Source organism: Microcaecilia unicolor, chromosome 8 (assembly GCF_901765095.1).
Source record: "Microcaecilia unicolor chromosome 8, aMicUni1.1, whole genome shotgun sequence".
NCBI lineage: Eukaryota > Metazoa > Chordata > Amphibia > Gymnophiona > Siphonopidae > Microcaecilia > Microcaecilia unicolor.
The window spans coordinates 200032143-200055436 of NC_044038.1; the positions used below are offsets into that span (position 1 = coordinate 200032143).

The 23294-nt window shown below is 38.7% G+C and overlaps 1 protein-coding gene across 5 annotated transcripts in view; it reads left to right on the forward strand.

The window, feature by feature from the left end:
* The window catches only part of DIDO1 (death inducer-obliterator 1), a 366889-nt gene extending 343833 nt beyond the window's left edge, over positions 1-23056 (forward strand). For all 5 annotated transcript variants that reach the window (XM_030213636.1, XM_030213635.1, XM_030213637.1 and 2 more), the window contains 2 exons: positions 1554-1749; positions 17993-23056. In XM_030213636.1, the coding sequence (XP_030069496.1) occupies positions 1554-1749; positions 17993-22782 (4986 nt within the window). In that variant the 3' untranslated portion in view covers positions 22783-23056. The remainder of the gene's footprint in view (positions 1-1553; positions 1750-17992) is intronic.
* The last annotated feature ends 238 nt before the right edge of the window (positions 23057-23294 follow it).

The following is a 23294-nucleotide window of genomic DNA, read 5'->3' on the forward strand; positions in this document are numbered from 1 at the left end:
GCATAAAGTGGTGTTTGAACGTTTTTCAAAATTCAGATTTAAGACATTTTTCTCTGTAGTGCAATGCAGATCATAAGGGGGCATTTGTAAGTTCCCAAAACTTGAATGTTTTTTGCCATAATGGAACAAAGTGAAAAAGTCCAGGGCTAAAAGTTAGATGTTTTGGTTTAGACCTGTTTCAATTTTGACTGAGTCACAAAATGTGCCCTAAATGACCAGATGTCCACTGGAGAGATTAAGGCATAATCTTCCCTTACTCCCCCAGTATTCACTGACCCTCTCCCACCTCCAAAGATGCAAAAGAAACAGTACATACCAGCCTTTGGCAGCTTCAGTCGTTATGGCCAGTCTTATTAGAACAGCAAGCAGGTCCCTGGAGTAGCCTAGTAGTCAGTGCAGTGTACTATATAGAGAAGGGGACCAAAGTCTATAGCTCACTCTAACTGGTACACGTGGTGGAAACTGTGAACCCTCCAAAACCCACTAAAAACCTATAGTACCTACGTAGAGCTGACACCTGCAGGTATAAGGGCGATTGTATTGATGTACAGTTAGGTACATAGGTGTTTTGTGGGTTTTGGAGGGCTCCCAATATGAAGGGGAGGGTCACAGATGTATATCTGGGAACTTTTATGTGAAGTCTACTACTTTTCTGCTGGGATGTCTATGTGGCCAGTCTACTAAGAATGCTGCCCCCCCCCCCCCCCCCATATATATCCCAATGGCTTGTTTTGTGCGTTTTTTCCCTCTGACATTTTCTTTTGAAAATGGTCCTAAAAGATAGACACACTGAGCACAAAATATCTAGCAAATGACCATTTTAAAAAGTTGAACATTTTCTGGTTTGAAAATGTCATGTTCAATACTGGAGTTTTGGACATTTTTCCTAAAAATGTCCAAAATCGGATTTAGACGTCATATCGAAATACTCCGCCACATATGGTGAGATTAGGTTTTATTAACAGTGTGGGATGTTCATTGATGAAACAGTAGATAGACATGCTGTATTTTGTTCAGAACTCATGTGTTAGGGAGTTATACAAATATTTGATTTATTTTTGTAAACAGCAATATATCAAGTGAATTAAAGCAGAAAATGTATAAGGGAAAAAATTCATAACTAGTAATTTAGAGCAGAGGTCAAACTCCAATCCTGGAGGACTGCAAACCACTCGGGTTTTAGGATATCCCCTAATGAATATTCTGAGGCTTGATTGCATGCACTGCCTCCAATATATACAAATATATCTCGTGTATATTTTAAGGATATCCTGCCAACCTGAATAGTTTGGGGCCCTCCAGGATTGCAGTTTGATACTCCTGATTGATGGCTTTCTGATTGCTTTAATGCTTAGATTAATTTGATTCTTTTCTAGTCTGAGTGAAGACTAAAAATACAAGTTAATTTTTTGAATTATCCTAAAAGTATATGCAACTTGAGAAATATGGCAGAATATTAAAATAATTATCTTTAATATAATTAGATCCTTCTCTTCATATGCCACTGATTCTCATGGAATCTTAATATATCCTGTCATGTTCTTGCTTTGTAGGAGCTATCTCTGATCCGATTCCACCCTGCCACTGAAGAGGAGGAAGTAGCATATATCTCTTTGTACTCTTATTTTAGCAGCCGTGGCCGCTTTGGTGTTGTGGCTAATAATAACCGGCACGTCAAGGACCTCTATCTAATCCCACTCAGTGCCAAGGACCCAGTTCCATCCAAACTCTTGCCCTTTGATGGACCAGGTAAGAAGTAAGCATGTACCTTGTGAAGGAAAAAAGGTAAATGTAACAAATCAAAATTATGTAGACCTATTTTACCCATGATTGGTACTGTGTGGTGCTGTTCCTATGAATGGTATTTGATGGTTTTTTTGTGTGGAATTAAAGTACCATGCATTCATAGCTTGGGCCTACAGATAATTGAGTAACAGAAAGCTGAAAACATAGGCAGGCTTAAATTCTTAAACTCCATTCTTTTTACCTGCAGTTCTTTTGTGTGTTATAATCTTATTTTTACCTCTTCACACAGACTTAACATTTTATTACTGTACTAGAATTTCAGTTTTGTGCTCCCACAATATAGCAAATATATCCATTCCCATAATTTTACATTTATATACCTACAAAAAGGACAGCAGATACATTGACTAGCTTACATACATTATAAGCCCCTGCAGTGTATGCCACACTTCAAATAGTAAGCATTTGACCAGGAGGGCACATTGATTGGAACATAACTGGTGTTTTGACTGCTGTTTCCTGCACTTAAATTTAGGGGTACATTTTGTAACTGGGCAACATAGGCGCCTGTGTGTGTGTATATTTTGTAAAGTATGCATGTACATTGCAGTTGAATTTAATGTGAGCATTTCAATTCCACTTCACTGTTCAAGGCAGGTTACAAATACTACTTTATAACAAATCTATAAATAGAAGTTGTTATCAAAATTCAAGATACAGGTCCAAAATAATAATTATACCATTTAATATTTGGATAAAACATAAAAATAGAATGAATCTAGTATATAACAACAATAAAAATAGTACCCATTTTAGGATACCATCTTTAAACCCATCATAACATATTCTCGACTGAATATGTCGAGATAAAACCCATACATCTTGAATCCTATTCCAACATATTCAGTGTAATACCCTTATAGTAGATAAAGAACATTACAGAGAAAGTTGATTTCCCTTTCAAGATGTCCTAGATGGCAAATCCTCAGAGTGTCCATACAGATCTCATCATGTTAGACATTTACAAAATAACCATGTTTTAACAGCTTATTTAAACTTATAAAAAGCAAAGCAATGAATATCTAGAGGCAGAGAGTTCCAAACCACTGGGCCTCTACCTGAAATTAATGGTCTTATTTCTTGAATTACTCAGTGCAGCTGTTTAATAGTTATTAACATTTGTATAGCGCTACCAGACGCATGCAGCGCTGAACACCTGACATAGAGAGACAGTCCCTGCTCAATAGTTGGGAGCTGTAAATGAATTTCATAGGATGTCTCTACTGTACCTGAATGTATACCACTTTGATAGGTTTCAAGCTTGCAGGTGGTATGTAGACTATAAAATGACTCAGGGTCAATTAATGCCAGACCGTATAAAATTTAAAAAACAAAAAAACAACAACAAAAGTCTAAAAATAGTTTGTGCCTTTTTTGGTAACCAATACAAGTTAATCAGATAAGGTGTGGCTTGATTCTGCTTCTGCCAAAATATAGATTAAATTAATAGAACATTTAATTTTGCTTAATTTTGTGTTTTATTTTCCAAATTAAAATTGCAAAATATATACTACTTCAAATTTCTTAGAAGAAATCAAATTTGATTTTCAGGTTTATTTCACAGTTTCAGCTGATAGAACTATTAAGGGGACAACTTTATTTTTTTATACCAAGCATATAGCTCAAATAATACCTGTCCAAGTGGAATATTGTTCCTTTAGAACTCGTGCTTAATTATCTTCTATCAGGGTCCAACAAAAAAGCTGTTGTGAATTCTTTGGGATTTCCTATTCTGGTGCTGGATAATAAGACTGTCACAGCACTAAGCCCTGATTTATTGAATTTATAACCCTGAAAGTAGTATTCCTGTAAAATGGAAACCACTTACTTGCTTTCTAAGGGGGTCTGTTACTAAAGGATTAGTGTATGTTATCTGCCAAAGGACCCATTTAATTCCTGTGAGCCCTGCTAGATAACATGCACTAATCTTTAGTAAATGACTCCCTAAATCTACTGGGAAACACTAAATTTACTTAAAGCTACCCTTTTTTTAAGGGGAGAGGGAGATAAAGCGTAAAGCCTGAAGAACAAACTAACAAAATGTAAAAGTAGAGTAAGATAAAGCAAACTGGAGCATGGATAACATGTAAGCCACATTGAGCCTGCAAATAGGTGGGAAAAATGTGGGATACAAATCTAACAAATAAATACATTTTATGTATAGCACGCATGGAGATGTTTGAGTTAGCCAGCACTTTCAGTTCAGAATTTGTCATGCACAATATGTACTAGATTCAGGTGAGTACTGTATTTCTTAGTCTGGCTTAGAAGTCAACAGTTGAATTCAGTATTTTATTTATCATTACTGTTTTTCTAGGTAAGCCGTATTCATTTTTGTGTGTTTCTGTGTATGTAAATACATATATTAAAATTTTTGGCATACAGAAATGTGTATGATATAATAAAAGCATTTACAAAAATGGTCATTGTCTCCTTAATTTGAAATATTGTCACATGGGTTTTCATAGTTTCACCTTGTCCGTTATAACTTGAAACATAAAACAACGACACAATCTTAGCCTTTAATGGAAAAGGACCTGTAGGATAGCTAGGGATAAACTGATAATGAGCATAGAAGACAATGACCCATAAAAACCTATTATGTTCCTCATAGTATATGATCATCCCCAGATACTCCTTAGCACAGAGTGTATTGGAGCTGTGAAGAGGACCACTTGATAGATGCTGGATTACTCTCTACTTCCTGACCAAAGTCTGTGTATAAATGAAAGAGGCCATTATGACGAAATAAAGGGCAAATTCTCATCCATCACAAACGAAGTTGTTAAAATGGTGGGAAGAGGGATCTGTTTGTTTTTTTGTTTTGTTTCATTTTTATATATATATTACTGAAAAGGGGGGTATAGCCATGGGGAGGACCTCGATGGACCATGACCCTTTCACTTTGGAATCAGATCCACCCAGTCAGAAGTAGCAGCAAAGACCAACAAGAGGAGGCGATGCCAACATCTGCGCTGCTTTTATTGCCCCTCCCCCCCCCCCCCCCCCCCCCCCAATGTTAACCTTGGGCCCTGAAAATATCAGTTCTGGCTATGCCACTGGCTGGAAATTCAGGTATCATTTTTATGAAGTCTCATCAGCTGGCTTTTTTTTTTTTCTTAAATTTCCAAATAACAGACACTTGTATCTGTACATAGAATAGCTGTGCTACCAGCAATTCAGGTAAAGAACTAGTAAACAGTATAAGGTAGATGCAAAAAAAGTTTACATGACTTTTCCTGCAACTTTTTCTCAGACATATCTTGCAGCAGCAGCTTGCTTTTTAGTGGCGAAGGTCTCGAAAGATGGTAATCCCTTGCACAGCAGCCATGCTTGATACCCAAGCTTTTAATTATGTAGTATTTACAAGCAGACTGCTAGAAAGAATTACATATTAAAGATGTGGTACCCACCTTCATGCTAGAAAATGATCAGATTCATTTATGATATACATGCACAGTTTTGCTTACAGGTGTGAAATAGCAGCCAAACAATGGATGGGGAAGAGCTAAACTAAACCTCTTAGGCTGTTCTCTAGTGTTCAAACCTAGTTTTACTTATACCAGTGCACAGAATGAAGAAAAAAGCCCTATAAGAAACACAGTGAAGTTCTAGATTTTACATATGCAGTGCAAGGAAAAGCCATTTTTCTCTTCCCTCAGCAAGTACATGCTCACAGTGTTAAATCCTCAGATTTTTTTTTTTTTATAATTACTGTTTTAGGGGACACTACTTCAGAAAATGAGTTGTGCATAGTAGTTGAAATAAGACCAGGAAAAGGAATGTTCTTTGTTGTAGTATTAGCATTTCAGTTGTTAGTGCTATCAGCTGTTCCAGAACACATTGGGATATTAGTGTGCGTTACAATCTTGATGAGAAACTTCAGAATCAGAAAACCTATAAAAACCTCAGCCTTTCATCCCTCTGTTTTAGGGCTTTACTTTTGCCATTTGCCAACATACTACACTGTTAAATAATGTATTTTGTGCAGTGTTTTTTAATGATGTATTTGAATCAAAATAATTTCCATTATACTGATGATTCCCATTTTACATGTTCTGTTAAAGTACCACTAGTGGAGAACAGATATAAACAGATGTAAAGCCTCAGGGAACAGTTTTACCTTGTGTATGTTAGAATTTCACTGCCATGATTTTAGTTTCTTCGGTTATGCTTTTTTGTATGTGGATATCGTATCAGAAGAAGCCCACAAAATAATTCAGTATCTGAAAAAGTCACAAAGTAAATATTTGCTGGACCTTCATAGAAAGGAGATTCCTTTTGAATGGTTCTCCATTATGAAGTAATCTTCTCTTTAAGAACATAATCATTGATCCTTTTTCAAAATTTTTCCAAAATCAGCACCCAAAAAGTCTAGTAATCACAGCTATAATAAAACAGTTACACTTATCTCATAGTTAAGTTGCATCTGTGCAGAAATTCTCCACTTGAATACTCTGACATGGTGGTATGTTTTGGATGATTCTGTGTTGGGGAGAAAACTACAAAAAAAAAAAACACAGGTCCAATACCAACACCAACATTTTCACTACTGCTGCATGTATACACCTTTAAACCCATCCAAATCCATCATATCTCTGAAAGAAGGATGGTGATAGTGTCTTTTAACCATGTTACATGACTCAAGGCAGCAATCGGAAAAAAGTTCAAAATGTGCAAACTCTATACATGTAATTTAGTCAATCTCCGTTGGAGAAATAGTTGCAAATGCTGAATCCAAAATTGTTAATGGAAATTCAGCGCCTCCGATCAATCCCAAAATGAGTGCTGTTGAACTGAATGTATAATCCACCTTCTTAATTCTTGTCATTAATTCTTATGGAGTTGATGAGATACAACGGAGCAGAAATTGTAGTAGTATTCAAATAGCTCTTATGTTTATTAAACCGGAGTCTGACACATCGTTTAGTACAGCCCATATACACTAGAGAGGAAGGGCAGACTATAATATAAATCACAAAATCTGAGCTGCAGTCAGTAGCATAACAAGTTCTAATCCATTGCCCATCCTTTAGATTAAGCTATTCACTGCCATAAATGGATAGAGCACACCAAGTGCAGTGACCACTAAAATGTCCAGCTGTAAAAAGAGGAGCTTCTCTCAACCAAAATGGTTAGAAAGCGATGTGCCCAAATTCTAGCCCCACTATGTTGCCAGGGGCTTCTTGTTAAAAGCAATGAAATGATAGAATACTCCAGTGGGTTGTGGAAGCATTTGCAGAACTTAAAATTTGCATTTGTGACACAGTTGAGACTGTTTCTAATCCCTCCGTCCAAACACATGCTTTCATAAAATCTTGGACGAACCCTGGAGTTCTCAAGCTTCAAAATAACAAGTTCTGCTAACCAAAAACATAGTCACTAAGGCTCTGAGTCACTAAATGTTTTTCCCATAGACACAAACTAGGGAAAAATGCTTTCATGAATCAGAACTGAAGAGACAAGTTTAGATGTTTGCCGCTTCCTGAGATTCCACTGTCTTAGCTCCTGAAGAGTTAGGCCTAGATTAACTCATAAGGCTAATCTTGGTTCCCTTTTGTTTTTTATTTTTCACTAATGCCTTGACTCTTTGTCTTTTCTCCCTTTCTGTATCAACGCGAAAAGACCTTGAAGAATGAGGCCCTAAAATTGTCTTTCTGGGATCCATTGTAGTTGACACTGTGTGTTTTCATTGATCTTGGCATCACCTAAAACAGTTTTATGTGCTGAAACTCTATTCCACTGCAGTCTTTAATCATATGATCTTTCTTTCATATTGTGCAGGATGCTATTGCCCATAGCTGTAATAGAATGGTTTAAGTTGCTTTGTTTCTTGTTCTTACCTGAATTAATGCCATATTTTCAACCATAGTTACCTAAAACAGCGTTTCTCTGTCCAGTGCCCTGAAGTTTCACCTTCCTGAAAACAAGAATAGGTTAGGGGAACTAGTGAGCTATACATCTTTAGTCCCTTTGACAATTAAGTGAAATTAGCTGCTTTTATGTCACCACTTTCCTGCTGAACTTGGCATTTTTGATGCAAAATAGTTTGACAATTACGTTTTTTTGTTTTTAATCTGGGCTGTCTTTTGAGGAGTGCTTTTGTTTGTCTTAACTGTTTGTTATTACCACAGTTTCAGGTTTGTTTCTTTTTTATTAAGAAATAATGCCATGAATTTGCCATGGCCAGGAGACTTCATAATCAATATGGGTAAAGTGCATATTTTGGAGGTAACGTTTTAATGGGCAGTGGTGCTTTATATACTTGTTACTATATGTTACTTTCTGGGACCATACTGCTTCCTTTTTCAGATCCCATAGCAGTGGGTTGAAAGAAGACAGAAAAAAAAAAGATTGCTTTGTTGCATTATTATTGTGCTATGGACTATCATTCCAAGTAAACAGAACCTGAGGCATCTACCTGAATAGAAGACCTTAAAAATAAATACATATGAAGTCAGTATCAAGAGATCAGTAGAATCAACAAGAATGCTGAAGAGGAGAAGTAAACAGAACACCAGCTTCACATTGAAGAATAAAATAACATCAAGTTTCTTATTTAAAACAAAAATTTCACAACCACACTGAGCATGCACACTAAAACATAGATATACTTCACCATGGGAGGAGCTAAAGAGAGAAAAACCCCAAACTAGTTCAGCATGCGTATAGGTAATGTGTGGCGATGTTTGAGCAGCAATTAATTCCTACACTGTAAAATTTATTGGATTAGAACGAAACAAACGTGTTTAAAATATATTATTAAGCAATTATTACTGAAATAAAAATTAAGGAGAGTGAAGTAGTAGCTTTGCAACAACACGTGAAAGCTAGTTTCATTTAGTGCTTCCAAGGTCCACAAAATATACATCCAGCAACCACTTAAAGCTTATATTATTTGTCTTTTAGAAATGAAGAATACATTAGCAACAGTCTGTTAGATGTAGATGTTGCCAGAGCCAGTCTCTATATTTGACTAGTGGTCAGTGTTAGGACAAAAGGATCAACTGAATCTTCAGGGTAACAGGGTTCAAGGTTTATTTTAAAAGTGAACTAGTAGAGCAAATTACCTAACACAACAAAAATATTACAAATTAATACTGTGTCCTGCAGGACAGACACACCTCTCATCAGAAATTATACAGTTTCAGTGTTTCCTCTCTTCTTACGTATGCAGTTATGTTTCTAAAAATGAAACCTCTCATTTACATGAAGAATTCTATTATGCTTACATTTTCATTGCACTAAGTCTTTAAAGGTATAACTATAGAACCAGGCCTTTTTGTAGAATACAGATCAAAATCCATTTAAGATAATATAAATACATGGAAGTATAGCAGATTATGTTACATATGGACCAGTTGGTCCATCCAGTCTGCCCAGTTGCTTGTCCAAGCTACTTTAGCAAAGGATAGTTCTCACCTTTCAGCCTATTAATTGGCCTGCACCTGCTCCTTTAACAAGATAATTTAGTCAAGCTTCAGGCTGACTTTAGTTTTCCGTGCCAGTCTTTAAAAGATGATTGTATCTTGAGGTTGGTGTAAAGAATGTGCATTATAGTAATTTACAGTTCTGAGATTATTTTATACACTGCCTTACTGAAGTCATCTAAAGCAGTTCTCTGATTATTACTGTATTTAACCAAATTCCTGTAAGTGTAGATTTTGGTGGAAAATTGAAATCTCTTGAAAATTTAAAATAAGCATTTGCCTTGGGGTCTTGAGGAAAGCCTAAAGGCTGGACTCCAATTTTATATTACTCTTCCAGTAATTTCATGGAAAGGTCATTTTTTACACTTTCATTTTACATTTGTTGGTATACCAATAGAGACACACATGAACACTTCTCCCAGCCATGATATATAATACTACTTTCTTCCTTCTGTGCAGGCTCTGATCTGCCACTGCAGCCTCTGCTTCATCCCCTTTCCAACTGCTCCATTGTAGTCAACAATGGCAGCCAAGAATTTTGCATTGTATTGGCAATTGGTGCTGATTTTTCAGGTTTTGTTTTTAACTCACTTACTTGAATATAGATTTAATTACTTGCCTTTCTAAACCCATGGTCAATACAAGTTACAATTGGGGTAGGTTATTGCCCCAAAGGCCTTGGCATAAATTTAGGTACTGTATAAGCTGTCTTGATCTGTTAATCCAAATTTATCTCTTACACTTGAGATTTTAAAGTATGTGTAGAAACTGTTATTTTGGTGCAAACCTGTTTAATAAGTTTAAAGATTGACGCAATGGACAAGTATCATATTGGAAGTAGAAGTTAAAATCCAGTCATATGTTAGATGAGAATTAACAGAATAAAATGAAGAAATAAGTGGGCCCAATATGTAAAAGAACAGGTGGATGGCAGTGGATGCGAGTCACGTAAGTGCTTAAAAAATGTTGTCACCTGCAGAATGCTACCTTTTGACCATATCAGTCATAAAACCAGAAGTCAGCAATTAGGGGAGAGGAAAGGCCAGGGACAATTTGGGGGCAGCATTTGCAGTTAAATAGAGCAGTGAAATTCAGACCCACTATCTATAACTTTTAATTTAGGTCCAAGTTTGGCTGGCCAATAGCAAGTATACCTTTAAATGTATTAATTTTACAAAGTTCTACGTGTATACTCAGAGAAAGTGTTTATACATTTGGGATTGCTGAATGTATGTATAACTTGAACTGTAGAATTTATACAATTAAAGTTACATTTTATAGCCAGATGCATATTGAGGTCAGTAGTTATTTCAAAACGGTATACATTACCTGCTTTCTGTTGCAAGAACTCCGGATAGTAACATACTGACATTAATTAGCCTGGAACAAGTGCTTTTACCATTAGATTTGCTTTTGAATGGAATAAAATTTCCTTGTCAACCAGAATCCGCCACACAAGTAGCTAACTGTCAGATGACACTGAAATGGACCAACTGGACTATGTTTCTGGGCATATGTGGGATTTCCAGTGCAGTTGCTATCTCACAAATCCCCCTCCCCCCTTCTTTTTCTGTTTGTTTATGTTTTGGAACCAGCAAGACAGAGAGGGTCCAAAAGTACACAAAATGTAATAATGAAAAGAACAAAGCACAAAAGGGCCTCCAGAACTGGAACGATGATGCTATCTTTATTAAAATGACCCGACACAGGCTGTGTTTCGGCGCTCAACAGCACCTGCCTCAGGTGCCAGCTTTCAAAGGTGTTCAGCGCTTCTGACATCGGATTGTGGAACAGTTTCTTGACACGAAGCAAATATAAGACTCACAAAGCATTGATTTTATATGTATTCTACACCCCTGAGGCATGTGCTGTCGAGCGCTGAAACATGGCCCGTGTCAGGTCATTTTAATACAGATAGCGTCATTGTTCCAGTTCTGGAGGCCCTTTTGTGCTTTGTTCTTTTCGTTGTTTTAGTCCATGTTGCTGCCCAAATACAGTATCTTCCACTCTTTCTTCCCCTAGAAAATTGTTATAGAAAAGCCATTAAAGAGAAAATTCTTGTTTTTGTTTTCTCTCTTCACCCCCACCTTAAAAAAATTAATTTGACAGTCAAAATATTTGCCATTATAATATGTGTTGCTCCTGTGGATGGAAAATGCCCATTGTTGACAGCCACTCAGCTGCTCCCAGTATTTGTGATCAGACCACAACATCCCAAACTGCTCTTAGTAGGTGAGGTTGTTGCCAAGAAAAGGGCATTTCAGGGTCTTCAAAATGTCAGATTTGCAATCAACAATGTCACATTCCCCTCTGGAAGGAAGAAAAAATAAAAAGGAACTGAAAAGTCTACACCACCAAGCAAACAGAAGTGCACACAATTATCTTTGGGAGCAATGAGCAGATCCTTATGCGAAATGGAGCAGTATTCGTGTTGTAGGAGATGACAAGTAAGGAGAAGGCCACCAAAAAAGGAGCTTGGTCTTAGACAAGGGGTCTTCAGTGCTGAGAGAATCCACGCGCTCACATCAGCCATCTGCAGGAGAGAGCTTCCTCTTCAGTCAAAGCCAAAAGGCAAAAAATGTAAAAGGGTAGCTACCTTTACCTTGGGGGATAAGGTGTAGCCTATATCCACACAGAAGTTCAAGCATCCTCGGTGCCATTAGCAACGCTCATCCTGAAATCAAGGCATTCAGCATTAAAGTCAAAACCTCACAAAATATACCACTTCAGTGTGTGTTCTGAGGAATATGTTATCTCCGTCTCATTCTTCTAACAGTGCAGTGAAAGGAAAACTGATATTGTTTTGAATGGGTTGCATGCACTCTTCGCATCCTAGTATAAAATATAATCAATGCTGGGTTCTTGCTTTTGGAGTGTAGCCCAAGAGTATTCAAAAAGTATGGAAGGTGGTATAGTAAATACAAATATACATAAACCTAAAATACATAGCGGTGGAAGCTTATCTTTTAAGGAAAGGAATCCTTTTTGTCTCTTTACCTATGCAATTAGCTGGTGAAGAGTTATTTAAAAGAAGCTTTATATAGCCTGCTGGGGAAAGCTCCTCTTCCCCCTCCTGGATTAGGGAGCAGACACTGATAGTGATCACTAGAAGCCTAATACACTGAAAGTATATCCCTCGTGGTGTCACTCAGCAATATAGCAGCCATAGATCATGTAAGTGCACCTCAGCATCCATCTGTATCAGTAGGACCAGTTGACCCAGCATTTAATTTTCTATGGATTTTTATTTATTATTAGCCAGGTAAACTTGACAACATCGTTTGACAAATTTAATCTATTTTGGGGATATGTAGGGTACTTGTAACTGGCTTTGCGATCAGAGCAACCAGAACTGCACACAGTATTCAGGTGCAGTTGTATCATGGACCTATACAGGGCATAATTTTTTTTTTTTTGTTACATTTGTTCTCTGCGCTTTCCCACTCATGGCAGGCTCAATGCGGTAGGCAATGGAGGGTTAAGTGACTTGCCCAGAGTCACAAGGAACTGCCTGTGCGGGGAATCGAACTCAGTTCCTCAGGACCAAAGTCCACCACCCTAACCACTAGGCCACTCCTCCACATAATTGATGTTTTCAAGCTTGTTCTCTATTCCTTTTTAATCAATCCTTATTCTGTTTGCTTTTTTTTTGGCAGCTGCAACATACTAGGATGAAAATTTAAATGTATTGTCTATAATGACTCTTAGATCTTTGTATTGAATAGTGACTACTAGCTTGGCACCCAGTATTTTGTAGCTGTAGTTGGGATTATTTTTCTATGTATGCATCACAGTTTTTTCTGCCTTCTAGTCCGTTTCTAATCCAGAGTAGGGCATTGCCTCCTATCCAGTGACTTTAATTTCCTGAGGAGTCTGTTATGAGGGATTTTGTTAGCTATGTTCTAAAAATCCTAATACACTACATCAACTGGCTCACCTTTATCCACTTGCTTGTTTACACTGTCAAAAATATCTTTTGCTCATTTCTGACCCAAAGAAGGTATTTGCCTTTGAAAGTCAAAAAATGTTACGCTTATTCCATAGAAAGGAAAACGCTATTCTTCTTTTTTTTTTTTATTACCTTTAAAAGTGGACTAAAAGTGCTACCCAACCATTTTATTAAAATGTATACCTAGAAGGTTAAATTTGGCTTTCAGAACCTCTCCTGCATCTTTCTATGTTGGCACCCAAATGTACCAAGACAGCCAGCTCCTCCCCAATACTGTTTAAAATTCTATGTAGGTGATGTAGGAGGTCTGTCACCTTTGCAGTGGGTAGGCAAGTTACCAAGCAGTCTGCATGCCCATTACCCAGCTATCAGCATTGCCAACTACAGTGACTCTCTCTTCCTTTATAGGCATATGATTCCTGAAGAGACACCCTTGGTGCGAGAAGATACGGCATCACTTGGCAAGCAGGATCTAGCTATGGGATCACCCCCAGCCTCAGTATTCCTGTTTTGTCATCTGGTCTTTAGAGCTTATCAGTAAAGTTGCACCTAAGTACAGTGGCATGCTACCATTCTCCTGCAGATAGAAACACAGCATTGTGTCTATTGATGTTCAGGTTTATTTCATGCAAATGTTTCCTAAGAACTAATGTTATCATAGTCTTCCTTCTTAAAAGTAAATGCTATAGAAATAGTTTCCTTTAAAGACCTTCTAGTGATATGATAAATTTGTTTTCATGGTGATGGCTATTGTTAGATTCCCACCACTGTTACCCCTTGTACCAGGTTCTGTGCTCAGTGAAGACTTTAAAGCTATAGCAATTACTTATAGCATCCAGAAACTTTCTTCCCCCTTCCCCCCACGGCGTCCCAATGAGATATTCAAAGCCCTCGGTCAGAAAACTACCCATTTATTTTATTCTACTTATAAAGTACATATCCATAGTGTTCAACAATCAATTTGATTTCACAAAATGTATCTTACAAATCACATCTTAACCCCAAAGCTCACCAGCACCCATCCAACCCAAACCATCCTTTTAGCCTAATCCCCCCAAAAGCACAGTGAAACAGGTAGGTTTTCAACCATCTCCAAAATCAGACTCCCCGAGCACTGTACAAGAGAGCATTCCACTTTGAAAATGCGCTAATATCGTGAAGGAATAACTTTCTCATAGATTTTACATCCAGTGACATTCACCCCTTGTGAATGTAAACAATAGTTCAGAACATAATCCTGAATCTTCTCTTGGATATACTGAGGAGCTAGTCTCATCTGTGCCTTAAAAACCATTACAAAAGCTTGAATTGAACCTAGTATTGAACTGGAGGCCAATACTGAGATATGATTAAATTTCCTCACACCTTCAATCAATTCGGTCACTGTATTTTGGGCCACTTGCAATCAGGATACCTTTTGCTGAATTAATCCTAAAATAAAGGGCATTACAATAATCCAAAATGAGAGAGAATAAGTACCCTAGTAATGGAAGCTAAATGTGCAGTGATCAAAATGGGTGGAGTTGATGAATCTGCCTCAAATACCAAAAACAAAACCTGAACTAGCAATATGTTCCTGTGAATCTATCCATACAGCCAGATTGTGAAACACTAATGTGAAGTTCAGCCCTGTAGCATCTTTCAAGTTTGGAGGACTCTACATCAACTAAGCCACAATAACTCTTCAACTTCAGTCTTTAAGAATCAACTCTATTTAGTTAAGATTGGATTATTCCTATATGTCTTTTCGGAGAGGTCTAAAGACTCTTCTATTTGCTATCTGCTAAACTGAGTGATGATTATATAAATTGGTTAGATAACACTTGATTCTAGACTGTAACTGTTTTCACTGACAACTGCTTTTGATTAGTTTGATGATTGTATTTTAAATGTTTCTTATTGTTAACTACCTTGGACCCTTTTGGGAATTTGGCAGTATAGAAGTCTTAGATTAGATTAGATTTTTACCAACATACTTTCCCAGCTCTCCATGTGGTAAACAACAAAACCAGAATATCATCTGCCAGTTCCTTGGGCTCTCAGTACGGTATCAGCTCAGCTTATGAAACCACCTTTTGAACCTGAGGAATCAGTAGAACAAAGGTATATATCCTAGAAATTTTCTTCTTAATAGCAGTAACTTCAGCTAGGAGAGCAAACAAGATTCAAACTCAAGGCTCTATTTATTTCAGAACATTTATACCCCGCTTTATACCACTTAAGCAGCCTCAAAGCGGCTTACAATGAACTGAGAAAACAAGTACAATGCAGTTTTTCCACAGTAGAATAGTTCTTCAAAATCACGCCAGGTTCTTGCCAAAGCGGTGTTGGTATTTCACATTGATCAATTCATAGTGCTTTCTGTCTTCTTTGCAAGGTCTTATGCTAACAGAGGTGAACAGTCCCTGCACACATTGGACTGTAAGAGTTCTGGCTTGCTACTTGAAAGGGACATAATCATATTGCCAGTCCAAGCAACTTTTCATTTCTTTTGATCCTAAGTAAAGTGGTGTGGTAGCTGTGTTAGTTCGCTTTTAAAGGTAATAAATAGAAATAAATCAAAACATAGAAAAGAAAATAAGATAACTGTTTTTATTGGACTAACAATACATCTTTTTGATTAGCTTTCGAACGTAACCTTTCATTTCCGATCTGAAGAAGAAGGGTTACCTTTGAAAGCTAATCAAATTTAATTTAGTCCATCATCTTATTTTCTTTTCTCTGTTTTGATTTATTTCTGTTTTGATCCTAACAAATTGAGAAATCGCAGTAACAGAAACAACATTAGCAAACTGCCTACTGGAATACATTTCTCATTGCCACAACCTAGCAAGATTACAGCTAAATGATCTAGTGGAAGCCCATGAGGTCAGAGGCATGGCAACCACAGTTGCACATCTGCATTCACTTTCCGCTAAGGTATCTAGAGTTGTGACATGGTTTTCAGATTATACCTTTGCATCTTGCTACTATCTACAGAAGAATATATCTGTGTCTCAGAGTGACAGTGTACTTAATTAAGCAGTCCTACAAAAACATTAACAGCCGAAAGATAAATGGTGATGGGAGTTGACAAGTCCCTTGCACTCCCAGAGAACCCCCAGTTAAAATATAGCAATTCCCATCTACAGGATTCTCTACTTGTATAGCTGATTTCATTCTCTTTGTTGATGGAGAAAGTGAAGTTGCTTATCTGGAACTGGAGTTCTGCACACAGTAGACTAATTAAGACATATACCTGAACACCTTGGAGAAACTGATGCCTAAGCTTTGTACTAGACTGGATACTCATGAGGTAATGACTAGAAGGTTTCTCTGAGCACCAAGAAAATTTGTTCCTGCTGCTGCAGCCATCGGATGCCACTCATTCCTGTAACTGATTTATTCTGCTGTTAACAGAGAACCCTTGTTATAGGTAAACCGCTTTGTTACATTGATAGTTTATGATAACAAGTTAAACTATTAAAGCTTTCCTTTTAATTAAATATCTGCTTCCTTCCTTTCTGTTTATCTGTTGCTTAACTGTTATCACAAATATTTGTGATGGGAATCAATGTAGCATCTTTAGCCATCACATTCTAGTGGCCATATTTACGAGTAACCAGCTTGTATCTCTTTGGGCATATGTTCACATCACAAAAGCCATCATCACACTGCAAATTGGTATCCTAATTTTTACTTTTTATTATTCATTATGGGCTTGATTTTATAACAGGCACCTATTATATAAAGTTATCATAGGTGTCTATGTGATTTTTATAAAATGGACACCCAGAACCAGCCCAATACTGCACAAATGCTTCTGCACTAATTTACACTTGCTCTGGAAATATAAAGGTGTTCATATACTCTCAGCCTGTGGCTGCATATTTTATAGAAAATATATGCATGTGCACTACAACTCCATCCAAACTACACTTCAGAGAATATCTATAATTACCTCCCACGACCTTCTGAAGGCAGGGTCCCCTCTTGCTCTCTACAGGATGTCACTTTTGGGCAGGATGGAGTTTATCCAGAGGTGGCTACTAAAATGATCAGTGGTCTTCGTCATAAAGTGAGGGGGACAAACTTAAATATCTCAATATATATACTTTGGAAGAAAGGCGGGAGAGGGAGATATGATTGAGATGTTTAAATACCTCTGTGGCATAAATGCACAGGAGGTAAGTCTCTATCAATTGAAACTCGAGTGAGGGGGCATAGGATGAAAGTGAACTGAGTCTATCCTCTTTCACTTTCATCCTATGCCTCCTCACTCTGATAGACTCAGAAGTATCCTGAAGAAATACTTCTTTGAAAGGGTGGTGAATTCATGGAATGGTCAAATGGTGGAGATGAGGACTGTATCTGAATTCATGAAAGCTTGGGACAAGTATATAGGACGTCTAAGTGAGAAGAAGGGATAGTAGATGGTATGGATGGGGCAGACTGGATAGGCCTTCTCTTTATCTCCCTTCATTTTTCTATGTAAGGTTACATAATTTTTCTGTGGCTAAAAGAAAATGTTTTGTCTAGTGAGGTATCTTACTATCCAAATTTTATCAATTATGAAATATAGATTGGAAACTACCTACCTCTGATTTAATAAAATCAATGTTTTGCTATATGTAAATTTAAAATAACATTAAATATATTTGTAGTTGGTTCCTTTAACTTTATGCTTTTGTTAATACATGTAATTGCTTAACAATCTGATTGTTGATGGTTCTAGATAGGCAGAGGTGTATGTCTTATGTAATTTCATGGCTATCTACTGTGTAATATTTTTGGCTTAAACTTAATTTTTTTCTTATTTGTTTTGCAGGTCTGGAGTCATCACGTCCAAACTTAATCCTAGGATTAGTGATCTGCCAAAAAGGCAAACGTCCAGCTTCTACTGCCGAGCCTGAAAAGATTGAAGAAAAGAGAAGTCGTGCACAAATGCAGGAGGAAGCAGATTTATCAGAGCTTCCTAAAGGACCTATAGTTTCTCAAACAGAAAAGAGAGCAACCCAGTATCAACCCTCTTCTTTTGATACAGCTGTTAGTATGACACCACCTGGATCCCCACCATCACTTCCCCTTCCTGAACCACCAACAGTAACAGCCCCCTCAGTATTGACATTATCTTCCACACTTAAAACTGAAACCACCGCCACTACCTCTACCAGCACATCAGTTCAGGTTTCAATAACAAATACTTCATCCATGTTAGCAGCTTCATCATCTTCAAAAACAGCCACACCACTGGAGCACATCCTACAGACACTTTTTGGAAAAAAGAAACCTTTTGATTCTGACAACAAAAACTCTGGGCCAGAGATTCCAGGACTTGGAGATGAAGATGTTAACATGGATCAAGATGTGAGGCCTGCTGCTTTGTTAGATCCAATTGTACAGCAGTTTGGTAAAATGTCTAAAGAGAAACTTTTAGACGAAGAGGAAGATGACAGACCATATGACCCTGAAGAAGAATATGACCCAGAAAAAGCTTTTGGAATGGAGGTAACCCCTGAGAATGAAAAACTGTATGAGACTGATCATCCTTCTGAAACATTCGGACAGGAAGAAGTAGCATATGATCCAGAAGATGAAACTATTTTTGAAGAAGCAAAAGTTAGCATTGATGATTTGCCAAATAAAATGTCCGCAGAATTGAAAAAGCCCATGGACATTTCTGCAGACTATTTACCTGTTGCATCCTCTTCTTCATCCCTTGTAGAACAGCAGAAATTGTTGGAAGAATTGAACAAGCAAATAGAAGAACAGAAAAGACAATTAGAAGAGCAAGAAGAAGCTCTTAGGCAGCAAAGAGCAGCTGTATGTGCATCAATGGCTCACTTTTCAGTATCTGATGCTTTGTTGTCACCTCCTCCAAAATCATCTTTAGCAAAAACTGAGTTATTCCAACAAGAACAAAACCTAGAGAAGTCAGGTGTGACTTCTATTTCAAATCAGTTAACAAAAGTGATAACTCAGAATCGTGACCCAAGATATAGTAGGGATCCTCGGCATGCAGCTTCTAAAAGAATGTTTACAGAGACTAGTAAAGATTCCACTTCTCAGGTACAGTTGGAGATTATATCAAATGAAACATTTCTGAAAGACAATTCATTAGGTAGTAAGCAAAGGGAATCACAACTATTGTCTCTTCCAGAAAATAAAGACTTAATTTGTTCTACTCCATTAGATCACAAGGAAGAGAAATGGCAAGCAAATGAAAAAGGGCCAATGTATTCTGAAAAACATGCACAAAACATTAAATGTGAAGATACTGAAAACACACATGGCGCACCACCTGCTGATGCACCAGTAACTTTACGGAAAGTGCTGCTTCCAATACCTTCCAGTATACCATTTCAGCCCAACTTTCCTGCTGTACCTAATTTGAATTCTTCAGTAGTTGGAAGGTCTCCATTTTCCAATCCAGCATTTATACCTCCAGAAAAACAAATAGATCATTTTGAACCAAACCAAGGACTGTTATTCTCACAATATGAAGAACAACAAAAGAATCAGCCTTCTCAGTTTGTAGAGCAAACAGAACCCCAGTCTGTTCATGCTCAAGTAAAAGAAGTATCCCGATCCCACATCTTTGAAAGCTGTAGGGGGGGAGCCCAGTTTCCTATCTCAGGACAAAAAGAACCCCCATCTCAAAATTATGATGGCAATAGGGGAACAGCTCCATTTCCACTAATAGGACAGAGAGGAGGACCCCTATCTCAGCCTTGTGAAGAAAACAGGGGCCCAGCTCCATTTCCATTGTTAGGACAAAGAGGAGGACCCCCATCTCAACCCATAGAAGAAAACAGGGAGCCAGCTCCTTTTCCTTTGTTAGGACAGAAAGGAGGATCCCTATCTCAGCCCTTAGAAGAAAACAGGGGTCCAGCTCCATTTCCTTTGTTAGGACAGAAAGGAGGACCTCTATCTCAGCCCTTAGAAGAAAACAGGGGCCCAGCTCCATTTCCTTTGTTAGGACAGAAAGGAGGACCCCCATCTCAGTCCTTAGAAGTAAACAGGGCTGCAGTGCCATTTCCTTTGTTAGGACAAAGAGGAGGACCTCCATCTCAGCCCTGTGAAGAAAACAGGGGCCCAACCCCCTTTGCTTTGTTAGGACAGAAAGGTGGACCTCCATCTCAGCCCTTAGAAGAAAATAGGGGTACAATGCCATTTCCTTTATTAGGACAAAGAGGAGGACCCCCATCTCAGTCCTTTGAAGAAAATAAGGGCCCTGCTCCTCTGTTTCCTATGTTAGGGCAGAAAGGAGAGCCTTCATCTCAGCCCTTAGAAGAAAACAGGGGCCCAGCTGCATTTCCTTTGTTAGGACAAAGAGGAGGACCCCCATCTCAGTCCTTAGAAGAAAACAGAGGTGCAGTGCCATTTCCTTTGTTAGGACTAAGAGGAGGACCTCCATCTCAGCCCTTTGAAGATAACAGGGGCCCAGTTCCATATCCTTTGTTAGGACAGAAAGGAGGACCTCCATCTCAGCCCTTTGAAGAAAATAGAGGGCCAGCTCCATTTCCTTTGTTAGGACAGAAAGGAGGACCTCCTCAGGCACAATTTGGACAATGTGAACCTCCTGTGCCACTTGGAACACCCAAAGGTCCTTACATAAGCAACTTCCCAGGAAAGAGAGGTTCACCACATATTTCAGAGGACAGTAGGGCCCCTCCTACTGTTGATGGACATAGGGGGCCTCCAGCAGCCAGATTTGGAGGACAAAAGGGACCTATCCCTTCATTATTTTCTGGGCAGTGTGGGCCTCCTCTGTTTGGGGATAGTAGAGGATCATCACCCTCTCAACATGTTGATCAGAGAGGTTCATCACCATCCCAATTTGAGGACCATAGTGGGTCTCACATGGAATCTAAAGACTCCCAGTTCAGTAATTTGGGTGGTGCTCCCTCTCAGTTTGAGGGGCCAAGAGGAGCAGGACAATTTGGGGGAAGTAGAGGGCATCCCCCTTTTCACTTCGGTGGACAGAGGAGGCCTCATCCTTCCCAATTTAAGGGCCGACGAGGAGGCCCTATGAAACCACAGTTTGGAGGCCAGAGAGGACCACCGTCTGGTCACTTGGGGGGTTCAAGAGGTTCTCATTCAAGCCAGTTTGAAGAAAGAGGTTCAGTAACAGGCCACATACAAGGCCAAAGAGGTCCTCCGCCCCACCAGTTAGAGGAACAAAAGACAAGTCCACCATCCATATTTGCAAATCAGAGAGTTGGAAGAGGACGTGCAGGTGGTAAATTTTCAGAACAAAATGCACTCCCTCCCAGATTTAATTTTCAAGGACAGTCTCCACAAGGTGTTAAACCTTCTCCTAGACCTCTCCTTGAACTTCCAAGCCATCCACCACAGCACAGGAAAGATACTTGGGAGAAAGGAGGGCCACGTGATTCCTCTTCCAATTTTTCAGGACAGAGACGTGAGTTAGAAATTCCATGGCCAACTGCTGAGTCCAGAGAAGGCAAAGAACATGAGCACAGAACTCAGGCTTTTGAAGGAAGACACAAAGAAAGATATGAAGGAGACCAAAAAGAGAAACCTGCTAATCTGCCAGAACCTCACCAATCTGAGAATCGACAAAGCAGAGGGTTTGAAGAAAGACGGCGGGATCGAGACTATAATGGACCTTGGGACAGAGAACATGGCAGAAACTGGAACAGAGAAAGAGATTGGGAAAGAAACCGAAACTGGGACAGGCAAAGGGAGAGAGATCCAATCCGGGACTGTGATAAAAGCAGAGAAAGGGACCAAAACCGGGACCGAGACAGGGAGCCAGAGCGGAACAAAGAATGGGAAAGAAACAGAGAGAGAGCAAAAGCCCGAGACTGGGAAAGAGATTCACACAGGAGACGAGAAAGATCGAGAAGCAGAGAGAGGGACCGTGACAGAGACCGAGAGAGATCGAGAAGCAGAGAGAGGGACCGTGACAGAGACCGAGATCGAGAGAGATCGAGAAGCAGAGAGAGGGACCGAGACCGAGAAAGATCGAGAAGCAGAGAGAGGGACCGTGACAGAGATCGAGATAAATCGAGAAGCAGAGAGAGGGACCGTGACAGAGATCGAGAAAAATCGAGAAGCAGAGAGAGGGACAGAGACCGAGACAGAGATCGAGAAAGATCAAGCAGAGAGAGGGACCGTGATAGAGACCGTGACAGAGAGCAAGAAAGATCGAGAAGCAGAGGCAGGGACCGTGACAGAGACCGAGATCGTGAAAGATCGAGAAGCAGAGGCAAGGACCGTGACAGAGATAGAGATAGAGATCGTGAAAGATCGAGAAGCAGAGGCAGGGACCGTGACAGAGACCGAGATCGTGAAAGATCGAGAAGCAGAGGCAGGGACCGTGAAAGAGACCGTGACAGAGACCGAGAGCGATCAAGAAGCAGAGAGAGAGACCGTGACAGAGACCGAGAGAGAGAAAAAGAAAGGGATAGAGAGCTAAGAGACCGGGACCGGGCAAGAGAAAGAGAGCAGGACAGGGATAGAGAGAGAAAAGATCGCAGTAAAAGCAAAGAGAGCAGTAGAGAAGTGAAGCCTGAAAAACAGAAAGAATCTCAGAGACCAGGAGAAGCAGAAACAGCTTCCACTTCAGACCAAAAGAACAATTTGAAATGAATTACAACCCATTTAAACAAATACCAATCTCTGCAGGAGAAGAACATTTATTTGTCTTTTAACTTAACACTTGATTTCTGTTTCCTGGTATATGTTCCTACCTTTTCCTGAAAAAGAAAAAAAGATGAAATGATGAACTCTGCTGAAAATTCAGTGTTCAGTACAAAGACGTTTAAGTTGAACTACAAACACACAAGCAATTGGATCATATTGGAGTCTATAGGGTTTTTACCCTCTCTCTCTCTATCTATCTATCTATCTATCTATCTATCTATCTATCTATCTATCTATCTATCTATATATATATATATATATATATATATATATATATATATATATATATATATATATTGACGTTTTGCTTTTGTATTGTTTTCAAGTCTCTTAGTTTCCATTCAGAATTATACAAAAATGGAACGTTAATCTATAAAGAGCATATTGCTTTTTAAAGAATATTGTTATGTTTTTCAATAACTTGTAAATTTTGGCACAGATCTTAAGAGCCATGCATT